This window comes from Molossus molossus, unplaced genomic scaffold, assembly GCF_014108415.1.
Source record: "Molossus molossus isolate mMolMol1 unplaced genomic scaffold, mMolMol1.p scaffold_m16_p_20, whole genome shotgun sequence".
NCBI lineage: Eukaryota > Metazoa > Chordata > Mammalia > Chiroptera > Molossidae > Molossus > Molossus molossus.
In genome coordinates this window covers 39,864,706-39,889,965 of record NW_023425356.1, presented here as the reverse complement: position 1 = coordinate 39,889,965, position 25,260 = coordinate 39,864,706, and the positions used below count along the sequence as shown (strand labels likewise).

At 44.1% G+C, this 25,260-nt stretch overlaps 1 protein-coding gene across 2 annotated transcripts in view; it reads left to right on the top strand.

Moving 5' to 3' along the window:
* Window positions 1–2,008: 2,008 nt before the first annotated feature.
* The window catches only part of PLA2G4A (phospholipase A2 group IVA), a 136,762-nt gene continuing 113,510 nt past the window's right edge, over window positions 2,009–25,260 (top strand). The window contains exons 1-2 of one of the 2 annotated variants that reach the window (XM_036273762.1): window positions 2,009–2,300; window positions 24,879–24,981. In XM_036273762.1, coding sequence (XP_036129655.1) covers window positions 24,949–24,981 — 33 coding nt within the window. In that variant the 5' untranslated portion in view covers window positions 2,009–2,300; window positions 24,879–24,948. Of the gene's footprint in view, window positions 2,301–3,952; window positions 4,455–24,878; window positions 24,982–25,260 lie in introns of those variants that run through there. The other variant, XM_036273763.1, reaches the window with a different exon arrangement.

Genomic DNA, 25,260 nt, shown 5'->3' with positions numbered 1-25,260 from the left:
AATCAATCAAGAAAACAGAAGATTCTTCTTTTCCGCTTTGTGAGCCATGGGTTTTGACAAGTAGGTACTTCCTTGTTAGTACGACCCATTTTGAGGCTGTTCCTTTTGCTCACTTGTCCAGTGCTAAAATTAGCTTATTATTCTCAGTCTAAAATTCTAAATTGTTGATAATTAATAGCAAACGGTATGAAACTCATTGGCAAAAATGCAAAAGGTGGGGTTGGATTTAAATTAGAGGCTGTTACAATGTTGCTCTGTTTCAGCTGGTTTCCCCAGGTATTTCTTCTAACTGATCTTCATGGACCCACCCAGGGAAAGGGGTCTTCAGCCTTAACTGATCCCTCTGCCTGAGGCAGGCTATGAGGGCAGGGAGTACCTAAGGTGGAGGCAGAGGTTCCTGAAACCAGTAGGCTAATGCTGGAAATATTTTTGGAGGGAAAGGTGTTGGAGGATGGACAAAGACAATAAATCTGAACTTGAGCTAGCCATCTAGGGGTCTATGTGAACAAGGAGATCATAGGCAGGGAGCCCAAATGGTTGTGGGCATGGAGGCCACAGAACCACAGAACCACAGAAAAGGGCAATGCTCTATACCAGTTATGGAAAGGGAGAGAGAGACATGCTTGCAGAAGCTTTTATTTACTACAAGCACGGAGATAAGTCAGGCTGATTTAGTAAGGCTAGAAAGAGGTAAACATCTTCCCAGAAGTTTTGACCTTAGCCATAACATACTCTGAAGTTTTCTTTAAAAGTATTTAATAAAAATTTTTTCTTATGACCCTGGCTGGTGCAGCCCAGTGATTAGAGCATCAGCCCACACACTGAAGGGTGTCAGGTTTGATTCCCATTCATGGGCATGTACCTGGGTTGCAGGTTCTATCCCCAGCCCTGGTCTGGGTGAGTGTAGGAGGCAATAGATGAATGTATCTCTCTCATATTGTTCTCTCCCCTGCCCTTTCCACTCTCTCTAAGAATCAACAGAAAAAATGTCCTTGGGTGAGGATTACAAAAATTAAAAAAAAAAAAAATTCTCATCTTCAACATCTGACACACTATTGGAAAATCTCTTCAAATATTGAGAGCCACAACCTTTTGTTATGAAACTGATGAGAGCATGTGTAGCTGCTTTTCAAGGGAGTCTTTCTTCATCAGTCTTGGGATAAATGTGCCCTGAAAACATACTGTTTTGCTCATTGTACCCAGAGAAAAGGTGACAATAGCAGTGTACTCTGCTTCTCTGTTTACCAACTATCACCTCTTAAGAAATTCGGGGTCTTCTTTGGAAGGAGGAAGATCTCCATCCCCATTAGACACTTCTGGACTTTTTTTTCAGGAAGGAGAGAGATTTACAATAGACCTGGTTGAATTTGTGGGAGAAAATAACAACAAAAAGAATTGAATCTTGGGCTACAGCAAGCAGAAAATCCAGGAGATTCAATGATGGGATCTGCAGAAATTATACTCATTGAAAATGTGAAAAGAAAGCTAGGAGGGTGTGCTCAGTATTTGATTAAAGGCAAAATAGATGCTGGGTTTGAAAACAAGATATACTAAATGAACCAATCTTTAGAGACACTAATCCATTCTTGTGAAATTTGGACATATTTAAAGAGCACACCTTCTTCGTTACAGTAGTATCAGGCATTTAAATTTACATTGCAAAACTGTAGTTCAACCAGATTTGGTCCCCACCCCTTAAATCTCAACATATATATTAATATATTATGGTATGTCTTTAATCTTCAATTTACAAACAAATGGTTATCAACGCAGGTGTTTTAAATTTGGGGAGGCAATGTGTGGACACGTTTGATTTTTAAAATGGCCTTATATCGTTCATCTTCAAAATGTACTCATTTTGTACTCGGGGGGTTGTAAACTTTGCTGTAAGTTATTTATCTTTTCAATGTAGTTCTTATTTTGTTTGGAAAAAAAAAAAAGAGGAAGCAGTTAACTACTTAAGGACAAGCGGCACTTCCAGACGCGCGCGCACGCGCGCACCCAGCATCCATGCACTTCAGCACCGGTTAACGCACTCGCTGTTTAGACATGTGTCCTGACTCCCAACTCCTGGTCCCGGTCAGTGATCACTCGCACCAGGAGACCAGCCTCCGCAGGGACTGCTTCCCCTCGCTTCCTCTTTCATTCCACCTTAAAACTCCTGCGAAGACCGAAGGAAACCAGCCCACAGTTAGCCCCTCCTACGCAGGGCGAGACTTAAACTTCTCTTTGGTCCGCGGCTGAAAAAGGATCCCGACAGAGAGCTGGAGGCCGAAGCAGCTCATGTCACTCTGGGAACTGTAAGCAATGTATTTACTCTTTCCCGCCCGTCCCTCTCTCCCCACCCCAGTCTCCAGTGTGTGTCTTATTGGAAGGAAAAGGACGGAGGGGATCCGGTCGTCACTGCGTTGAAAGCGCGCCCGTCCTCTGCCTTTTGAAATGAGACAGATCGGGGACTTCATGTTCTCCTGACAAATGCCAGTTTGATTTCCGGGGTCTAAATGCACTGTGGGGTGGAAAGATACGGTGTTTCCTTCACTTACAGCCGAAAGAAAGCCAACCCAACACTCGAAACGCAGCGAGGTGGCGCTTCTCAGGGCGCCACGTGATGCCACCCCCGGTCAGGGATCCCCGGACTTGAGCAGCGTGCGTCTGACAGCCCTAAGGCTCCTTAGCCTTTGCGTTTCTGGACCCGTTTACCTTTTGATCAAAACATAGTCATTTCGGTTACTTATGCAAAGCGTTGCTGAGTATGTCATGTGTTGCAGTGTTATACAGGGAAAAAAGACAATACTGAAAAATTAATTGTGAAGGCTGGTATTCTGATGCGCCCTTTCTCGAACTTAATGGTGGGGGGCGGGGAACAGAACTCCAAAGTAGATACTGGAAACGTTTTGATGAAATAATGATAAAGTTAAGCTTTGAATGTGAATACTATTTTAGTAATTTTGTTTCAACGAAGCAGTAAAAAAAAGGCACTGGGTTGAAATAATAGTGGCTCAGCATAGCTAGCGCTCCTACAGTTTATAATCATTTTAGTCTTAAAAAGAATAATTTTCACCTTAAAAACCGGAATAAGAAATGCTCTACCTATTGGCTGATGATGTAGGCATCTATTCCCCAGAGGCAGATGGAGAGAAGACTAGAGGCATCCCGGGAAGGGTGTCAATTATGTTATGATAGTTGTATAATTAACCCTTTCAAGGACAATTTGTGTTTTGGTTTGTTTCTGTTTGTTTCATAAATGTGTTGTAGCCCAAGACATATTTTCAGGGAGTAGTGGTGAAACAAACCTTGTCAAAAGTTTTAAAATTATTTTCTAGAGGTCCCTAGACCTTGCCAGTTGCGTCTGATGTCAGGAACAGAAACAGTTATTTGCTTCTTTCATTGAGTGGAGGAAGAGCTGAATTTTACATTAAGCAATGATTGTGAAATGCCCAGAGAAGTGTTTAATCTGCATTTGTTCACAGCAGCTTTAGAAACTTCCTGCCAGGGAGGCACATATATGGGACGAGAAACGAAGCAAACTACTCAATAATTTTCCTTTTTCTAATTAAACATAAGTGATCGCTTTCGAAGTATTTTGCATTTATGTTTAATAGGAAAAGGAAAATGATTGAATAGATTTTTTTTTTTTTCAGGACCCGAAGAAGTCCGCAACATAGACATAATTTGGCCTTTTTTTTTTTAACCCATCAGTATCGTTCTTGGTGTTACTGCTTAGAAAGCAAAGTCATGAAACCAAATTATTTGCATATTAAAAATATGTTCCAGGAATAAAAAAGAGGAAGACAGAATTAGCTGTGGTTCCTTTTTCTCTCATATGCTTTTTATTTACTACCAGTTTTTTTTTTTTGTTTTTTTTTTCCCCTCTCCTCTTGCTTGCAGACTTTATAGCTTTAACTAGTCTCAACTTTTTTTTTTGGTACCTGCCCCTAGCGGGAACTGAACCCGGGACTCTCTGGTCCACAGGCCCATGCTCCAACCGTTGAGCCAAACCGGCCAGGGTGCAATTTTTTTTTAATTTAAATCACAGACCCGTTTACAAGTATTAGGAAAGCTGTAGACCCTTCCCCAGAATAACGCACACATATTCCTCCAACAAGCACACATTTGGAAACAGCTTTAGGAAGTTCATACCCCTCCCCCCCAAACAATTCATGACAACATAGTCTTTCTTGGAACGTTGAGGTTTTCTGATAATATCAAATAATTACCACATCATTTTACTTATAAGTAAAGGGTTGCCTAACAGTGAATATTGATTGCAGTACCACACTGCTCACTTATTCTTTGGAGCTCTGGAACTCGAAGTGGTTTAGTGCAATAGAAAAACGACTTGCCCGGAAACCAAGTGACCTAGATTCGAGACTTAACCCCAGTCATCACTAGCGGTTCTGTATTAAGCTTGCTGTTTTTCTGTAACATCTGATATTCTTTTGTTGCTGAAGGAAGTAAGTAAAACATAGTAGTAAAACAAGGTGTAAGTTATTTCTAATTGGATTGTGGGACGTCTATATTTTGCTCTTTTATTTCTAAATGCCTAACTATATTTCCCAGCACGATTATGGTTTATAATATTCTCATTTATTATAAAGATAATTCATGCTCACTGTTTAAATTTCATTAAATATAGTAAATTACAAAGAAGTAAAGGGAAAAATTACTTATAACCTCCTAAATGGGCAGCTTCTTTTAAAATGTCATTCTTTCATTTATTCTATCAACAAATATTTATTGAGTAACCAGCATGCATCGGAAGAGAGACAGGAATTCCTCTATGTACATCTGTTTATACTTGTAGACATTTTTCTATGCATGCACTCACATGTGGATGTTATAAAATTGTGATCATACTTGCTGAAAGGTAAACTGAGGCATATTAAACTTTAAGAGTTTATTTGAGCAAAGATCAGTTGAAATGAGGCAGTGCGAGACTGGAAGTGGTGGACAGCGCTTTACCGACAGAATCTGGGGCAGAGACTTTTATAAGGAAAAAAGTGGAAGCAAAGGAAGGAAATTATTGACTGGCTATAGCTTAAAGCTTAGTTGGCTGTTTGTGATAGGTTGTCCTTTGGTTTCAATTTTGTAACTTTGAGGCATTTACAGGTTTAGATTTTGGTTCCTTACTTATGTAGTTCACTGGGGCATTAAACTAATGCTTAGACTAATGGCCTTCTTATTTAATTAATTTAATACACTGTTTTCACTGTTTTATAACATGCATCTTCCTCAATCATGGACTTTTCTATTAAAACATGATTTTCTTTGTACTCATGCATTGTTTCCTATTTATTTATATCTTAAATATTAGTTCCTACTATATGTAATGCACTGTGAGTAATGGCAGTCTATCCATGGAGGAGCAAGAGTGTGGTTCTCACCATGATGTAATTTTAGTCTGTGGAAATGTTGTACTGACCGATGATAAGTTGTCATCGATATCTAGATTATTACAATTTTCCACTACTATAAATAATGTTTCAGCTAGGACCTCTTTTTTTTATCCTCACCAGAGGACGGTTTTTGATATTTTGTTCAGATAGAGTGGGAGGGAGAGAGAGAGAGAGAGAAACATCGACAGGAAAGGGACACATTGAGTGGTTGCCACCCACATAACCCAACCAGGGCTTAGGACAAACTGCAACTGAGGTACATGCACTTAGTGGGAACCGAACCCAGGTCTCTCTAGACCACAGGCCGACACTCTAACCGCTGAGCCAAACTGGCCAGGGCCAAGTAGGACTTCTTTTTTAAAAAAAAAAAAAATTTTTTTTTTCTTTAATGATTTTATAGAGAGAGTAAGGGAGAGGGAGGGAGAGATAGAAACATCAATGAGAGAGAGCATTGACTGGCTGCCTCCTGCACGCCCCCCACTGGGATTTGGCTCACAACCCGGGCATGTGCCCTGACCAGGAATCCAACTGGCAGCTTCTTGGTCCATGGGTTGACGTTCAACCACTGAGCCACACTGGCCAGACTAGGACCTTTTATATAAATGTTTGTGCACATCTTTGCTTACTTCCTTTGCATAGATTCCTATAAGTGTATTTTCCAGGTTCAAACCAAGTTGTGAGATAAGCCAATCATTGCTTTAGCAAAAAGTTCTTTTCTCAGCTGTGAAATAGACAAATAATAATAATTGATTATTTGGAGGTTTCCTAAAAATATTTAGCTATATGTCATGGAATGGTAGTTATTATTTTTGCCACTTTGTTCTTGAGAAAGGTTATATCCATTTACAGTAGTACAAGAGAGTAGAATTTCCCTAAGCCAACATTGGGTTATTACTAAAACACAACAAACAACAAATTAAAAAGTTAATTATTACTATACAAAAATGGCAGCTTGTTTGACTTTGCATTTCTTTCAGAAATAAGGTTGAACAATTTTCAAACTGGCTGATAGCAGACAAAATGCGGGTCTCTTCCCCAATGGGTGCTAGGGGTGGACTTCTTATGATGTCCCGAGAAAAAGAGTTTTCTGAGACTCGCATGGGAGAATGAGTGATTTCTATTTGTGTGGAGTTCAATCGCTGCATTTCCAAAGTCCCATTTCCCTTAGTCCGGTCATAGAGGAAGTGCAGCTGGGGTTTCAGTAAGGCTAGAAGCAAAGCCAGTGTCCAGTTTCCTTGCCATGTCGAAGACAGGTCCAGTACGGCATCAGGGTAGTTGCATTTCATTAGTCCATTGTGTGGGGGGTTCCGCATGGCTGTGGGCCACATGGGCGAGCACCAGGAAGCCAAGCATGAGCTATGAGCCAAGTGTGCCAGGAGGAACCAAGAGAGCAGCCTTCTTTGTTCAGGGGATTATATACCCCAAATTTCCACCCGCTTACAGAGGACACACCCATTCTCGCCATCACTCCTTCCTCCCAGATGTGACTGACAGCAAGCACCTGCCCTAGTCATCCTAATTCTGCTGGGCATGCATCTACCTACCTTCCCTTTGTCCAAACCATTCCCACAATGCTCTGCAGGGAACATGCCTATAATGTCTGGCCTTCCCTTTGCTCCTTTCCTATTATTAATAATTAGCTAATTACAATGGTGTCTATGGTTATGAATGACCTCTTTCAATGTGAGTTTAAATATTTTTTTTTTCAGTTTTTATTTCTAATTTGGTAGATATCAATAGATATAACTAACATAATCAAAGGCCCTTTGGGGTCCTCAGTTCGGAAGAGTGTTAGGGGTCTTGACATCAAAGGCTACATTTCGAACTGGAATAGAAATTCTGGAAACATTGCGTTTCTCAGTTTTGAACGATTAACCACATTGTTTCCCGAAACCCTTTCTCTAAAAATGGGTGCGATTCAATGAAAAATGAAAGCAAGTCATATTTATTCACATAGACTGTCATGTTCTGCAAAATTAGGGAAACTGAAGAGGGTTTTGAGATGAGGGTCAAAATTCCTGTGGACTCTCCCACGCCTCTAGGAACATTGCTTAATGCAAACAAGAAACCTGAGAAGGACATGAGGGTACCTGACAGAGGTTTTGTAAGAAAAATCGTGTCCGTGTTTGTCATGAACCAACTTAGAGAAAATGAATTTAAATTTTAGTGAACTCTGCATGTTCTGCTCTGGTATTTTGGGCAGCGGTAGTTGGGCGAACCCAAAAGTTGGTTCTCGGGTCTTTTCAAAGAAGATAGTTAGTAGAGCAGAGAGTGTTCTGGTCTTTTGATACCATGACCTGCACGTGAAAAAAAGCGATGCACCAAACTTTTGCTACTCTTATAGCTATGTGAGTCTGTTCTTTGATTCTCTCTGATTCTTAGTCCGCCCTTACAACATTCTTTGAAAATACAGTTTATCTCTCCTTTATACAACTAGGAAATAAGCTTACATAATTCAGTGCTCACCAAAGTTACACTACCAGCCTAACCGCTTATTTAATGAATTCGGATGACTAGAGAAACTCAGCAAACACCTGTCAGCGATCCTTATCAGAGTTGAACAACCTCTGGGTCAAAGATGATGGGCCGATAGGTTCTTAGCACATACAGTTGTAAATAAATCAGTTTACCCCTTTTCCTTAATCTTTCTCCTCATTTACTTGACTTCGGAGTCTACAGGGCTATTTAGGTATTTGAGGTAAGAGCATGTTTTGAATGAGAACACAGATGTGTAATTTGTCTGTAACGTGCAATTTCAGTATTCTACAATACAGAAAACTCGTATGTATTTATAATACTCAGCTTACACTTGCTTCGTTTTTCATTTTGCGATTACCTAATTTACCATAAATTTTCTGAATATCTAGTTTGAACAAAAATATCAGTGGGCCAACGATATCTTTCATTTGCACAGCATTTTGTGGTTCGTGAAGAGATGACCCGAGAACTTTATTCCTACAATAGCCTTGCAAGTTAGCGGAGCAGAGAGCTGCATCTCACAGATGTGAAAAGAGAAATGTTGAAACAGCAAATGACTGTATTTCATGCCCAGGTCATATGCTTTTCATTTTGATGCCTTTTGTATGCTCCAATTGATTCATTGGTTTATGTTTTCAGTTTTGATATGTGCTATTTTGAAGGCTGTCAACCTCTTCCTGTTTGTGTTAACATCCCAAAGCTTATTGGGGAAAATCCAGAAAGCACAGGGTTCCTTAGTAACGCAGTTGCTCTTCTCTTTTAACTGGATTATTGATTGACCCAATAGAGGAAGTTGCGCAAACATTTAAGAATGATTGAAAAAGTAGTGCATTATCTGGAATTTTGTATTTTGGAACTATTTAGCATTTTATATAGATAGACACCACTTTAAGAAGATAAAGTATATAAAGTTTTATCTAAAAATACAAAATCAGCACATTATGAGTTATATAAGAAGTACTAATTTTACTAGAGTTTTACTTCTATTTGGGAATAGAGCATTCTCTTAGAATCTTCTAAGGATAACCTGCAGAACCTATGGCCCTTTTTGGCTCTTTTTATTGACCCTAGAAGTTGGCTGCATCGCAATGGTTACTCTGACCTGGAGTCAATTATTTATAGAAAAAAGTTATTATTATTTACCTTTCCAAACAATCCAGTAGCTTATGGTAAATGAGATGCTCCTTTTCAGGAATAAAAACCTACATCGGTTGTAAAATCGTTTGTTATGCGCGTGGATAACTTGGTCGTGAATGATGCTGGTAGGTCACCTTTGAGCGCAGGATGCGACCGGGCCGCTGGAAACACGAGGTGAGCCTCTGGCTTCTGAGTTTCAGTCAGTAAGTTGACACACTTCCTATTCGCCCCATACTTTAATGCCCACAGCTTTAACAAGATGAGCAAGCTGAGTTCAGTACATAGGCAGTAATAACCTGGGATGCCAGGCCTCTTACGGAAGGAGGTATTCTTGCTGAATTCTTGGGTCTGTCATAGTACCTGCAACCCAGGTACCTGCCCTTAACCAGGAATCGAACCCATGACCTTTTAGTCTGTGGACCGATGCTCAACAGCTGAACCAAACCAGCCAGGGTGGAGAAAATTTAACTTTTGAATACTTAGAAAAAGAACAGATATTATAGGAAGAAATTTATACAACCTGTTCTCTTTTTCACTTAAAGATTTAACCTATTGGGTGGAAAAAGCGCAGATGTTAATATCAGCCAGGAATTGTCGATCACTGGGCATTTATTCCTTCACCAAGTTAGTAAGTTTTAATCAATACCAGTGGCATGCTAGGCATTGTACTACATTTAGGGCATACCTGGGTGACCAATGCAGGTGCGGTGACTAATTCCCTCTTGGAGGAGAGAGACAGTGACTAAGCAACCAATGAACAGATAATAAAGGAAGCAGGTGGACTTCAGCAGTAGGAAATAACTTGGGAGTGGGAAGGAGGGAAGGTTTGCTGAGAGGTAAAATTGAAGCCAAGGCGTGAGGGATAAGAAGCCCTGAGTGGGAGGAGGTGGGTGGGGATCCAGGTGGGGGCTCCAGGCAGAGAATGGCATTTTTATTTTATTTTTTTAAAATTAATTGATTTTAGAGAGAGAGGCAGGGAGAGGGAGAGAGATAGAAACATCGATTGGCTGCTTCGTGCATGCTTCCCACCGGGGATCGAGCCCGTAGCCCGGGCATGTGCCTGACCTCTCAGTCCGCGGGGGCACGCTCAGTCCACGGAGGAGCCACACCGGCTGGGCAAGAACAGCATTTTTTTTTTTTTTATCCTCACCCGAGGACATTTTTCCATTTTTTGTATAGACAGAGCGGGAGGGAGAGAGAGGAAGAGAGAGAGAGGGAAACATCGATGTGAAAGGGACACATCGAGTGGCTGCCACCCCCACGACCAACCAGGGCCGGAGACAAACCGCAACCGAGGTACATGCCCTTAGCGGGAACCGAACCCGGTTCTCTCCGGACCGCAGGTGGACGCTCTAACCGCTGAGCCAAACTGGCCAGGGCAAGAACAGCATTTTTAAACGAGCCTGCAAAGAAGCAGCCAAGAAATGAGTTGGAAAACCAGGGATTGGGGAGGTGTCACGGAGGCAAAGGATGGAACGTGGTTCCGGAGAAGCAGAGGGTGGAAAAGGGACGGCTACCTTTGAAAACTCGGAGGCCCTTAGAGATCTAGACTCAGAGCAGGCTCAGGGCTGAGACGGAGGAAGCGAGATGGCAGGTGGACAGGAAGTGAGGACTCGAGGAACCTGGACACAGTGTGAGCCGACGGCCCTGCCCAGAAATCTGTCACTGAAACTACGTGGACAGGGAGACGTGGAGGCCAAGGGCATCTGCAGTAGAGGGAGACGAACAGCTTTGCCCGTCAGACTGCGCAGTAGAAATAAAGTGTTATGATTCAGAAAAAAATAAAGAAAGAAAAGAGAAAAGAAGGGCATGGCCATGGAGGAGGAGGAAAGAGGCATTTTCCATCCTGAGAGACAGTGCATGGGGTGGGGTCTACACCAGGAGGAGGAACCCGGCCCCCTCGGTGCACAGTTGGAGGAGTTTGCAGACCTGCTGGTGGGAAGATGAGAAACTTCCCTTTGGGACCTGATGTTTTCTCAGTGAAGGGAGATGAGGTCATCAGCTAAAAGTGGGGTGGAGGTGGGGGTGGAGCGAGAGACGTGAGGGGAAGAAGAAAGGCATTTTCTGGAGTGGGAAGTGAGTTCACTGGAGAAACTTGGAAAGAGGCTGTGTAGGGTTGAGAGCCTCTTTGACTTTTGAGATGAACCTAAAAATGGAATCAGTCTGCCCACCAGGTTACGTGGTTCTTCTCCAGCTGTGTTAAAATACTGAGAGCAAACTCAGAGAGGCTAGGATGTCTGAGTTCTTCTAGAGGGGGAGTTTTTAAAGAAGAAAAGAAAGAAAATCTGGTGATCCTTAAAATGAACCATCAGTACACTAAGCAAAAACACAAAACAAAAATGAAACATAAATTCATAAAACAAAATGCCTAGACCTTCACGAGCTTGTAGAATACATGTCCTTTTATCTAAGGTAATTATTAACTGGTAGGAACAGCCACAGACTAGCTTGAGTTCTAGCATTCAGCAGGCAGAGATCTGTTCCTTCCAAACTCCTGGTGCAGTCCGTCCGTAGGTAGTTGTTAGACCCTGTTTGGTTCTCTACTTTGGCAGATTCAATGCCTTTACCTGTTCCAGGAGCGATCACACTGGCTCCTTTTCTCCCAGGCCTAGTCTCTTCATTTGTTGTTGTTTTAAGTTCTGATGATTTAACAGTTGCCTCCCATGTCTTTATTGGATGCCTAGCTCAGTACCTGTGTCTGGTTTATATCACACCTCCCAGCTTTCTTTAGCTTTTGCAAATGTCTCCAGGTTCCCCGGGGCACATTAGTGCTCCCTCAAGTTAATGCTCTGAAACATTTAATTTTAATAATCAACCATCGAGGAAAAAAAGGGGTCTTTCCTTTACAACCTTTTTATCAGGATGTTCTTTCTTCAACCTGACATAAATCCTTCATTTTGCAAACTAAAAAGTCATGGCCTCTTCTTTCTCAATCCTTAGAGGTTTAGAGAACAGCTGGTATTAAAACACAAAATGCAACCGAGTAAATTTGAAGATCTAATTGGTTTTAGTCACCAATTTATTAATTGGGCAGTATCCCATCCAACAGGTAGAGATGAACTCCTTGGAGCTGTAAAAAACTGGAAGGCTGCCCTGGCCAGTTTGGCCCAGTGGTTAGAGCGTTGGCCCACAGACTAGAAAGTCCTGGGTTCGGTTTCCGCTAAGGGCACTTACCTTGGTTGCAGTTCATCCCCAGCCCCGCTTGGGGTTATGTAGGTGGCAACCACGTGATGTGTCTCTCTCATGTTGATGTTTCTCTCCCTCTCTTCCTCCCTCTCTCCCTCCTGTTCTGTCTGAAGATAAATGCAAAAATGTCCTCAGGTGAGGATAAAGAGAAAAAAAGGAAGGCTATTATAAACAGAAATACAGAAAAAGGAAGTTTCTAGCAAGGAGTGGATTGTTTCAGGCAAGGTCACCTTCCTTTGGGTGAAAGGGTGATGCTGATCACGTAGTTTCACATTGACTAGTTAGAGGTCACTTTCCTGGGAGAGGTTGGAACTGCTGTTGAGTCTTGGTTTGTTGATCTGGGGCTTAGCACAAGTGACTCCATTTTGGACCCATTGTTTCCTTCTAAACACTGGTTACCATAATTTAAATGATACGTTTTTAAGACCTAAAGTAATATTATTGAAATCTTGACTCTTGCATGTCCTCAAAGTTTAAAGAGAACTCGTTTTCTTTTCTTAAAATTCATCACTCACTTTTCACAAATCCTCTTAACATTAAAAAAATTTTTTTTCTTTATTGATTTTAGAGAGGAAGTGAGAGGGAGAGAGAGATAGAAACATCGAAGAGAGAGAACATCGATTGGCCGCCTCCTGCATGCCCCATTGGGAACCAGGACCACAACCTGGGCATGTGCCTGGAATCAAACTGGCCACCTCTTGGTTGATGCTCAACCACTGAGCCACACCAGCCGGGAGCAAATCCTCTTCACATTAAAACACTTTAGTTTTTCACTAATGATGGACCAGCTCATCCATGAAGGGCAGCAATGCGTCCGTGTGGGTCAGTGAGCATCATGGGGGGAGGGGAAGCTCTTGTGGTCAGATACCTGGCGTTTACTGCTTGCTCAGTCACTGCCCAGATGCACCGCCTGCGCTCAGAGGTCCTTCGCCCCCTGTCCCCTATCTCGGGGAGACACGTCATGAACTGGAAAGTGACTCTGCACTTTATTCCTGACTCTTCCTACGTTTGTTCGGCGATGGTTTGGTATAGTTATCTCGCCGCTTCCTGTCTCTAGTGAAGGAGAGGAACATGGTTTTTGTTCATTTCGCACTTTCACAAACTCACCGAGGCCTGACGTCTGGTCAGCAGAAGCTCAGCCGAAACATTCTCAACGTTTTACTAACGTCCCTGACACTGTTTGCTAGCTTGCTAATCCACGGTCGAGAAAATGTGGATTTCGTAGTTTGGAGCAAATGGCAGTGTTTCTACTTCCTTTCAACCTGTGTTTATTAGATGTGACACTTAAATATCCAGGTTGTGCTCACATGTTCATTGTGGTGCTGGACAAGGCTGATAGGATCACAATAACCTAGCTGTCTATGGATTTACCCTTTATTGTGTTGTAAGTACTTTTGTCCTCAATGTTTTTACATCCAACTTTAGAACTATATAGGTGTACTCTACCGACATAGAGGGGGACACCATGAAGGTAACCTCCAAAGCTTATATAAAAGATCATTTAAGGGGTCTTCTTGGTGGCATGGACTCCACGTACTTCAATAGAATTGGTTTCCTTTGCAATCCAGTGTTTTGTTTCAGGAATTATATAGCGTCATACGGTAGCCAGAAGTCCCTGGGCTTCACCCGGACGGCTGAAGTGGTCCAACTACCAAAAAGTGAAGACCTCTTAAGGCTATTTCTGTCAAGTGCATGCTTTCTATTTCCAAGAACTCTTCACCCTGCAAAAGATGGGGTTTCCGGTTCATTTCAAAAGTGACCTGTCATTCACACTATCTAGAAGCATATTTCAAAACTTCTTGCCACCTGACAAAAGAATGGTGAACTTGAACTGCTACGACCCCCTTCCCACTCCAGGAGGGCAGGGTGCTCCCGGGGTTTAGCTCCCCAGTAGCACCTGGGCTGGGCAGGGGTGGGGGTCCACTGATGGTCCGCCACTCCCGCCGCATTTTTCTGACCATTCTTTCCACTTCGAGATCAGAGTCCACATTCAACTACAAAGTCAGCCTCTGCTCACAGACCATTAAAGTCAGCGTGGCCGTTCCTGGGGGTTTTCCTGGGACTGTTTACTTTAGAAAGAATATATGGCGTTTCCCCGCTGTGGCGTCATGCAGAACAGGCAGCAATTAAGCAGGGCGTGGAGGCCTCAGCAAAGCACAAAGGCACCCCGGGGAGAATTTCCTGAGCTGTGTGGTCTGGAGGGAGAGGGCTGAAGACGCTCCTCTTCCCAGCCATTTATGCCACGTTGTTAGATGTATTTAAAAAGTGTCAACTCCAGCCCTGGCCAGATTGGCTCAGTGGTTGGAGCATTGGTTGGAGCGTCGGCCTGCGGACCAGAGAGTCCCGGTTTCGGTTCCTGCTAGGGGCACGTACCCCACCCCCCAAAAAAAGTGTTAACTCCAGTGCATCACCATTATCAGTTTCTTTTAACTAGATAGTGGAACGTTATTCTACACTTTCTGAAAATGCACCTACTATAGTTAACACTTGTCAGTGGGATATTGCTCCATAATGGTCTGTGTGGGAAGAGGAATTTTGGAAACAATCCATCTAACCCATCTAGTGTTTGTAAGTAAACTGTTATAACTATGAGTCTAACCTAGAAATGTATAAAATATGAAAATGACTCTTATTTTATTTATTTGCAATTTTTATTAATTTATTTTTGTTACAAATGTTTCTCCCTTTCCCCCCATTGACACACTCCTCCCGATCCCCCTCCCCGAAAATGACTATTTTAAAGCTCTATTTGATGAATCTTAGAGAGAAACTCAGTTATTCACTTTCCTCAAATTCTTATCTTTTTAAAAAATATATATTTTTTTATTATTGATTTTTGAGAGGGAGGAAAGGAGAGGGAGAGAGAGAGAAACTTCGATGTGAGAAGGCAACATCAGTAGGCCGCTTCCTGCACACCTGCTACTCGGGACTGAGCCCACAACCTGGGCATGTGACCCCCAATCTAGAATCGAACTGGTGACCTCTTGGTCCACAGGGCGACGCTCAACCAACTGAACCACACTTACCAAATTCATATCTTGAACCTACCAAAAAACAATAACTTGGCAACTTAAAATTTTGGTCAAATTAAAATGAACCTGTATGTTCTTTTTCATTTTGGCTGAGTTTCCTTTTAAGCCCAAGTATGCAGGTAGGAGAGAGAGTGTAGAAAGAGTACTTGGCTGAAGGTAAAGCAATGCATTCAGCTGTTCCCCCAGTGTATCTGGACCCACCTGACCTTAGACAGAGTTACCCCGATGTCATTGACTGTATTCCCTGTGCCATACTTTACATTCCCATGACTATTCTGTAACTACCAACATATACTTCTTAATCCTTTCGCCTTTTCTCTCAGCCCCCCCACCCCCCTCTGTCAACCGTCAGTCTGTTCTCTGTATCTACGAGTCTGTTTCTATTTTGTTTATTTTGTTCTTTGGATTCCACACTCTGCGAAGTACACGACTGTCGAACCACTATGCTGTACATCTGAAAGTAATACAGAATAATCATGAATGTAAACTAATTGAAAAAAAAAGAGAGAGAGATGTCTTCAGCTGTTTCAGCCCTAGCCCGTCCCACCCCCTCGACCAGTGACTGCATTTGGAGATAGAGCCTTAGAGGAACTGACAGAGTTAGAGTCTTACGATGGGCCCTGCACCAACCTGACAGGTGCCCTCATGGAGTTGGATACACAGGAGTCAGCAGAGGTGTGCGGTACAGAGAAAAGACCACGTGAGGACCCCGGAGAAGGTGACCATCGGTGAGCCAATGAAAGAGGCCTCAGAAGGAACAGATCTGCTTTGCTCTTAGACGTCCAGCCCCTAGAACCGCGAGAAAGAAACTCTCTGTTGTTGAAGCCACCTAATCTGTGGCATTTTACTGTGACAGCCCCCGCAAACGAATACAAAGCGCCATGCCCATCATGCTGGCTCTCTGCTAAGACTCCCAACACTATTGCTCATGTATAATGTCTCCAAGTCCCGCCTGTCCTTTGGGGCCGAGTGGCAGAATGATAAAGAAAGAGAGAGTTTGCGATGAGGCAGAGTGTCGAGATTCCGGGGCCAGCCCAGCCCTGTCCACACGGACGACCTGGGGAAAGTTTCCTCGTCCTTCTGGGAAGACAGTGTTTTCTTACAGAGTGTGGGTAAGGACGCCTGTCTGCCTCAGTCTGAGCTGTCAATTGACAAATCACTTACCCTTTCTAAAGGTTAAGTTTAAAAAAAAAAATCTACAGTGTCTATGACAATCCCTCTTTGGTTATGCAGATGAAACAAGACTGTGTGCAGACATCCCTCAGCATAGTGCCTGGCACCTGGGGAACGTGGAGGAAATACCACCTTCTAAAATAAATGAGCAGTTGCTGAGATGTCTTCCAGTGTGTCATTCAAGGTTCTATAAATAGGCTGTATCTCCCCTTGATGATGTCGCAACGTAAGACCTCATCTATGGTCTGGCCATTTCCCCTCAAAACACCATACAAATTCCCAAGTGTGTTCACTCATCCCTCAGTCAGTGGTCATCACGTGGTCTCTTCAGGGCCAAGGGGGACACTCCCTCAGGATGCCCGCAGCCAGGGGACACATGCACTCACTCGCCTGGTGGCATGTAGCCCATGACACTGCGGCTAGAGACATTCAGGAGAAAGCAGGGCCGTGCCCCAGCGGACAGGTTAAGATGCTTTACTTCTCAGTGTGAGTGTATTTTATTTTTTGGGTTATTAAACCAGGAAGCTTTATTTGCACAGTACAAGTAACAAGCAAATTCCTGAGACTAGAGCGGCTCCCGGCGAGACAGCCCGGCCTGCGAGGGGGACAGCTGCGGCCGTGGAGGCGGGTGACAGACCCGCACCCGGGCACAGGTGGCGCTGCCCGGGCAGAGGCCTGGCCCGACCCCACGCGCTCTGGCCGCCACCCTTCCTGAAGTACATCTGTTTCAACACTACAGTCCCAGGAACAGCCCCACGCTGTCACCGAGCCCCCAGGACATCCCCCCACTCTCAGAAAACGCAATTGATTTGCCTCCCCGGGCGACAGGATCTCCGCTGCGGTCTGGGACTTCTTCTTTCATCTCTTCTCTTTAAAGAGGCCTGGCTTTCTCGGCTGGCACGGCGGAGGGGCTGGGCCAACGTCCGGCTGTGGCAGCGGTGGCCCCACTGTCTGTGAGGGAGCCAGGCGGGGTCTGCAGGGACCGCTCACGCCCAGGGGCAAAGCCCGGAGCCCAGGCCAGAGGGATGGCCTGCAGCCCCCGAGCAGACCTGGAGGAGCACCCAGGGCAGAGACCGTCCTGCAGAGGAGGGGTGTGGGGTGAAGGGCAGTACCTGTGCCCCGTGGGGCCTCAGGTTTGGTTGCAGCTTTGTGTTCCTGGCCTGTCCTGGAGGAAGTCTTCCCCTTCCCCTCCTGTGTGTCTAAGCCCACTCATGCCTTCAGACTTCAGCGTAGCTATTTTCCCGTTCTTTCTGGCCTTTTCCATTTTATTTTTATTTATCCTCATCTGAGGATATATTTCTGTTTATCATTAGATAGAGTGGGAGGGAGGGAGAGAGAGAGACACAGAGAGAAACATCGATGTGATAGAGACACATCGAGTTGTTGCCTCTTGCACGATCTGACCAGGGCTGGGGACGAACCACAACCGAGGTACGTGCCCTACACAGGGATTGAACCTGAGACTCATTGGTCCCTCCGGCCGATGCTCTAACTGCTGAGCCAAACCGGCTGGGGCGACAGCAGTATTTCTTAATTTCTATGCGAACACCTGATCAGATATGAGAAAGGACAGTCTTTACAAAAGATACGCAACAAAGTTGCCTACTTGAATTTGCTGGAAATCTCCAAAGAGCCAAATAGTTCTCAGGAAGTTGAGGCAGCTTGGGGAAAACATCAAGTTTCATAAACAACATTCACCCGTGTTAAGTTTGTATGTTTACGACCTGCTAGGCAGTAGGCTTGATGATTGACATACATTTCCTCATTTCATCCCTCCACTTCCTCTCTGCGGTAGGGGGTCATTTCCCCATTTTACAGATAAGGAAGCCGAGGGTCAGGATCGCACAGTTGGAGGGAGGAGGAGACAGGCCTGACCTCCGCTCCGAGGGGCTCAGGAGAAAAGCCTGCCACAACCTCAGTGCCCAGCCTCATCACCTCCTCTGCTCGGCACCAAGAGGAAAGGGAGGGAGGAGAAAAGGACCATCTGGTTCCCATCCCTCTTTCCAACAGATACCACAACCTAATAACAGCCCCTTCTGTCCTGTTGCCCGGCTCCGTGCAGGGAAGGAGAATTGACAGACGCCCCTAGTCTGTTTCTGGTTCACTCTTCCCAGGGAAGTCCCGTCTTGCCTCGACAACATGATTGCGGGGTGCGGGCAGACCACACATTGTTCAGGGGTCATTGACAGCCAACAGTTGCATTGCACAGATGAGTGCAATGTATCTAAATTTCCCTCTTTAGTGCTTAGGAAGTTTCTAATTATAGGGCAGCTGGAAAAGAAGAAGTGGAAAAAGAAACCAGAAAGCTCTTGCTTCAGACTTAAAAGACTGTACACTCACGAAGATAAGTTATAAAAAAAAAAAACAACACCCCAAAACTGCTGTTTATGAGCCTTCGTGAGAGGAGTTGTGCAACCTTGTGACAGCAGGGCTGCCAGGGCTGAGTTACTGTGGGGGAACCATTTCCTGGGTTAGTGTGGCTCACTTGGCAGAACGTCTTAATTGCAGAGTCTATGCCTACTGCCGCTAGGAACAGACCGGGAGGGGAAGAGGGTGCATGGGGCCTGTTGGTAGCACTGAAATGCTGTCACTGTCTGGCAATTATGATGAATGATTGTCGTGAGGAAAGTGAACTTTACCCCATATGACTGCTCTGTTACTTTTTCAGATGTGACTGTGGAATGAAAATGATACATAGATGAATAGATCTGTATTATTTTTCATGTATCTATTATAGTTACATTCTCTCTCTCTATATATATATGTGTGTGTGTGTGTGTGTGTGTATTTCTTTTTGTTGTTGTTAATCCTCACCTGAGGATATTTTTTCATTGATTTTTTTTTAGACAGAGTGGAAGGGAGGGAGGGAGAGAGAGACAGAAACATCAATGTGAGAGAGACACGTCGACTGGTTGCCTCCTGTATGACCCCAACCAGGGCTGGGGATCGAACCTGCAACCCAGGTACATGCCCTTAACTGGGAATTGAACCTGTGACCTTCAGTTTGATCCTCGGGCTGATGCTCTAACCACTGAGCCAGATGGGCCAGGGCTGGAAGAGCTTCCTTTAGCTGGGCAGTAGTTGCCTACGAGGCCTGACGTAATCTGCCGCTGCCTGGATTTCCAGCGTCATCAGAAGCCACTTGGCTTTTCCTGGGCATTTCCTAGCCAGCCCGCTCCTCTCAGTTCCTCAAAAGTCTTGCCTGGAACACTGTATTTTTTTTCTTTATTCTTTATTGATTGTTAGAGAGAGAGGAAGGGAGAGGGAGAGAGAGAGAAACATTGATGAGAAAGAACATTGATTGGCTGCCTCCTGCATGCCCCCCACTGGGGATCAGGCCCACAACCTGGGCATGTGCCCTGACCAGGAATTGAACTGGCGACCTCTTGGTGCAGGGGTCGACGCTCAACCGCTGAGCCACATGGCCTGGGCTGGAGCACTGTATTCTAAATCTGACCCTCCCCACCCTCTATGGCTCCTTTCCAGATCTCAGCCTCGGGTTATTCTCTGGTTCTGCTTTTGGCTCGTCTCCACCATTTCTTACATCTTTATTTCTAATAGTTTCATTCATTTCTTGAGTAGTTGTTTCCTGACTGCTCTGTAGAAATGGAAGTTTCAAGGGAAAAGAAATGTATCTAATTCATTTACGTTTGCCTCTCCAGACCCTGGAATACACAACAGTAGTTATGTCAACTATTTGTTGAGCCCTGGCCAGTGTGTTAAGTGGTTAGAACATCGGCCTATGGACCAAAAGGTTGCAGGTTTGATTCCCCATCAAGAGCACGTATCTGGGTCGCAGGTTCCATCCTTGGCCTAGGTCGGGGTGTGTGTGGGAGGCAACCAGTCCTTGTGTCTCTCTCATTGATTTCTTTCTCTGCCTCCCTCCTTCCCTCCCTTCCGCTCTCTGTAAGGATCAATGGAACAAGTATCCGCAGGTGAGGGTTAATAAAAAAAACAAATTATCTCCTGAGTGGAAGAGAGTGTGACAGACTTGAAGAAAGGAGAGACAACAGTATGGCTGTGGCGTTGTGAGGAAAGAGGAGAGTTTGGGGACGAGGCAGAGGAAGTAGACAGAAACCCCATCTTGATGTCTTTTAGACCAGTGTTTTCAAACTTCTGGTAGTGGGTCATGAAAACAATTCAGTGGGCTGCCACCAGATGTAAACAAATGAGAACAAAAATCAGGGGCCCTTGTTCTCAGTAAAACGGTTACAACATTTTCCCCGTGTGTGTGTGTGTGTGTGAGTGTGTATTATATACTATATATGTATGGATTACGTCGTGATGTAAAAGGGTTCTCCTGCTTGGGTTTGCAGTCAATAGGTGTGAAAGCCACCGCTGGGACCATGTGAAGGTTTCTGACTTTGTAGTAAAGGAACAGGACCTCGCTGGAACCATTTTTGCAGAGGAGGAGGTTCCAAGACTCCCTCCCTGTGCATCACAGACAGAGGTGTTGCGTTCAGCAGCGTGGAGCGTGGAGAACCAGCTGCGCTGGACGCTGCGGGGCAGAAGCCGCGCCTGCTCCTGCCCAGTGCCTGCCTCGGGCGGAGTGGCCTCCTGTGGAAAGCCACCGCCGTCGGTGGGCTGAAGGTCGGCCCCAGCAGGCGCTCGTTGCTCCGCCATGGCATTGGCACTGTTTTTAAGATGGAAACTTTGAGAATAACTTCCATGGTCCTGTTTACTTTGCCACTGTTTACTTTTCAAGTTTCCACTATCGACAGCACCGAGCAAAGCGTTTATAGAGCCATAAAACTTCAGAATACACATCTGTCTGGTTCACCAGGGGCTCCCTAGCCTACTGCCCAGGGTAAAGGACATTGTGGGTGTGTCTTTGTTGAATAATGAATCCATCAAAATTCTTCCCAGTTTCCGGTCACAGCAGTAATTACACCAGACAGACAGTACATCTTTCCAAGTCAGTGCGTGGTTATTGGCGGTCAGTCTGTGTCACCTTGATCCGACAAGGGGACTTGAATGCGTCGAGCATCCGTGGCTGGACAGGCCCCTCGCACAGTAACGAACTCATCAGCCCTGACTACAGCGTTTCCGCTGCTGGGAGTCACATCGATGGCAGGGTAACCAGGGTCTTCGAATGGGAAGGTCTTTCTGGTCCCATCTTCAGTGGTGTTTTCACCCAACTATGATGCTGCAGTGAAGGAATGATGGTTTGCCCTGAGGCACTGAATCCCTGAGAGTCAGCGGTGCCCTGGCACGCCCTGTAACCCCTCGGGCAGGTCAGCGGCTGGGAGGGGACCTGTACCTCAGGGGATACTACCGCTGCAGCCACCGAAGGCCCCGTGCTTGGACCAGGCGCTGGACGTGGCCAATTCTGTGCTTCAAGGGATTCATATTAAGAACTTACTTCACTGCCCAGCCGGTGTGGCTCAGTGGTTGAGCATCGACCCATGCACCTAGGGGTCACTGGTTCGATTCCTGATCAGGGCACACACCCAGGTTGTGGGCCGGATCCCCCGAGCAGGGCATGCAGGAGGCGGCCAATCGATGTCCTCTCTCATTAATGTTTCTCTCTCTCTCTAAAAAATATCAATAAAAAAAAAAGAAAACAAAAACATACTTCACTTCTGAGGGTAAATACAAGGGATAGGAAGGTAGGAGTGAGAAGGAAGGCAGTTTCATACTGCATCGCCCGTAAGAATACATTGCAGTAGCAGCTCCTGAAGAAGCCCTCTCCTGACTTGGGGATTGATGAGGGCATCATCTGCGCACACACAATAGCCATCCTGGAAGACAAGCCCTTGCTGATACTGTGAATAAGATGTAATAAAAATATCTCAGAAAATTCCGACAACGAAAGGTGCTCATTGTTCGCATCATGTCATCTGATGTAGATAAATATTTATTGTATTACAAATATAAGTACCAGAGTCACAAATCATCCCCTTGTAGTTTTGCCTGCATCTTCTTATACTATCTTTCTTTGAATATGGAATGCAGTTAGTTGCTAGAGTCCTTAGATCCCAATCAAAAGCACAGTACAGTATGGTGGCAAATAAACAGCCATGATAGTAATATGTTTGTGTGGCGTTTGTAACATGAGGATAATTAGGGGAAAATAGTAAGACTGGAAAGAGCAACTCGTTCCAGTATTGAGTACAGAGTGAGCTGACAACAGAAAAGATATATAGAGATGAGGGTAACACAGTTTATGGATGGAGAGAAAATGAACCTCCTTTTACTTGGTTAAAATGCTTTAGTGTAACTAGGCTTAAAAATTGTTCGTTTGGCTTGATATCCATTCATTCAACAAATATGTATTAATTGACCACATGTGCCTACATAGGGGCTGAGAGCATTACAAGGAATAAAACACAAAAATAAATCTGCCTTCGTGGAGTTTATGTTCTAATTATGGGGGAGGAGGGACAGAAAAACCAGCAGTGAAAACTGTTGCAGACGTTGATAGCAGCACACAGGAAAGCAAGGTTCCGACCACTGAAAAGAATGTGGCCCGGGAAGACTTCACTGGGAAGATGATCCCGTCAAACTAGCATCAATGTGCTAACAAGGACATTAGTGGTTGGCTAATGTTACCAGCAATTTTTTTATTAGGTGTAACATGAGCAAATTCAAGACAAAGATTATGGCAATGTATTATGATAAAGTCACAAGGATGGCTTGGCCTCACCGGGGTTTAAAATGCTGCCTATATTTTCATCCTGATGAAGATGCACTATGAGAGGATAAAAATATTCAAACTGTAGAAACTTAAGAAGTGATTCAAGTCAATACATGTTTTATTTTAAAAATAGTCCTCCCCCACCCCCCCAGTAAAACTAGTGTTTCTTGATGAGGCAGAATGAAGAGGGGGGATTCTCATTCATATAATTTTTAGGTATGGGTGATTTTTACCTTTCTTAGACTATAGCTTCCTATTTTTCACATTAAAATGATAAAGCAGCCTGGGTGAAAATATTTGCAAAAGACACACCTGGTAAAGGATTACTCAAACTATACAAAAACTCTTAAAACTCAACAAGAACAAAACAAACAACCTGACTTAAAAAATGGAACAAAGACTTGAACAGACACCTCACCAAGGAAGATAGTAAAGATGGTAAGTGAGCCTATAAAAGATGCTCCGCATCACCAGTCCTCCGGGAACGGGAAGTAATATAACGAGACACCCCACACACCTATCGAAATGGCCCAAATCCCGAACGCAGATGACATCCAGTGCTGGCGAGGACGTGGAGCAGCTGAGCCCTGTCACTGCTGGTGGCAATGCAAAACGGTGCAGCCACTTTGGAAGACAGATTGGCAGGCTTTTTGTTTTTTTTTGTGTGTGTTTTTTTTACAGCCATCATGCTCCTTGATATTTACCAAAGCAGTTGAAAACTATCTCCACAAAAAATCTTGCACACGGATGTTAATGGCAGCTTTATTCACAAGTGGTGAAATTTTGTAGCAACCAAGATGTCCTTCAGTAGGTGAATGGATAAACTGTGCTACGTCTAGAAATGGAATTAAGTTAAAAAGAAATGAGTTATCAAGCCATAAAAAGACATGGAGAAAACTTAAAATGCATGTTACGAAGTGAAGGAGATAATCCTGAAACGCTACATATATACTGCACAATCCCAATTTGACGACATTTTCGAAAAAAATGAAACTGTGGTCACAGTAGAAAGGTGGGTGGTTGCCAGAGACTGGGGGGCACGGAAGGGTGAGTACGAAGAGCACATGGGTTTTAGGGCAGTGCAGATACTTGTATGATACTAAAATAACAGACACCTGCCATTATGCATTTGTCCAAACCCATAGAATGTACACCACCAAGGGAACCCCAGGGTAAATTACGAACTTTGGGTGATTATGCGTCAATGTAGGTTCATCATTTGTGACAAATGCACTACTCTGGCGAGTGATGTTGATCATGGGAGAGGGTAATAATAGAAGAAAAAGTATAGAGAGTTTCCTTTTTTCATTACAGTATTTCTTACTTAACTGCTTCCAAATTCAATTGGTTCCTTAGAGTGAACAAACATTTCTTTTTAGAATGTCAGCACTAAAGTTGAAATTCAACATGAATAGATTTTCAAATTCCCAACATATAGCTATGGTGAAAAGTATTTCTTTCTTATTGTGAATTTGTGTAATACTGACCCAGCTGAGGACACAGACAATGGCATGTGGCTTTTTAGTCATAAACAGTACAGAAAATAATTTGCATTTTCCGTAATTTCTACGAATTTCTCATAAAACACTTGGCAAATGCAAAAAAAATCCTGGAGTTTCTTAATAATTACTCACAGAATAAATCTGAACAAATAAATACAGAAATCAAACAGTACTATCAAAATATGTTTGTCCTTTCCCTACGTCCTATGTGTCAACCTACTCAGTCTATCTGGTCCCCTTGGGCAGCCTTTTATGTCCCAAGGTTCATACCCATCATCATTTCAAATCTTGGAACTCCATCCAAGAGGAAGCTTAACAATGATTGTTTATTTTGTAGGTTTTAACGAAGCTAGCGTACCAGCGAAGACCTTTGAAGTGTGAAGAGATTTCCTGTAATTGAGACCAAAATGTCACTGATAGATCCTTATCAGCACATTATAGTAAGTCATTTACTGTTTATATACTTTTTCTGGGAGGAAGGCCGGTATACTTCTGTACATGAGTATTGCTGGTGTTGCTTGTAAAAATAAAACTCTATGACAAACCCTGGATTTTAAAAAAATGAAACTCATATGCCTAGCCGGTGTGGTTCACTGGTTGAGCGTCAACCCATGCACCAAGAGGTTGCCAGTTTGATTCCCGGTCAGGGCACATGCCCAGGTTGTGGGCCAAATCCCCAGTGGGTGGCATGCAGGAGGCGGCCAATCGATGTTCTCTCT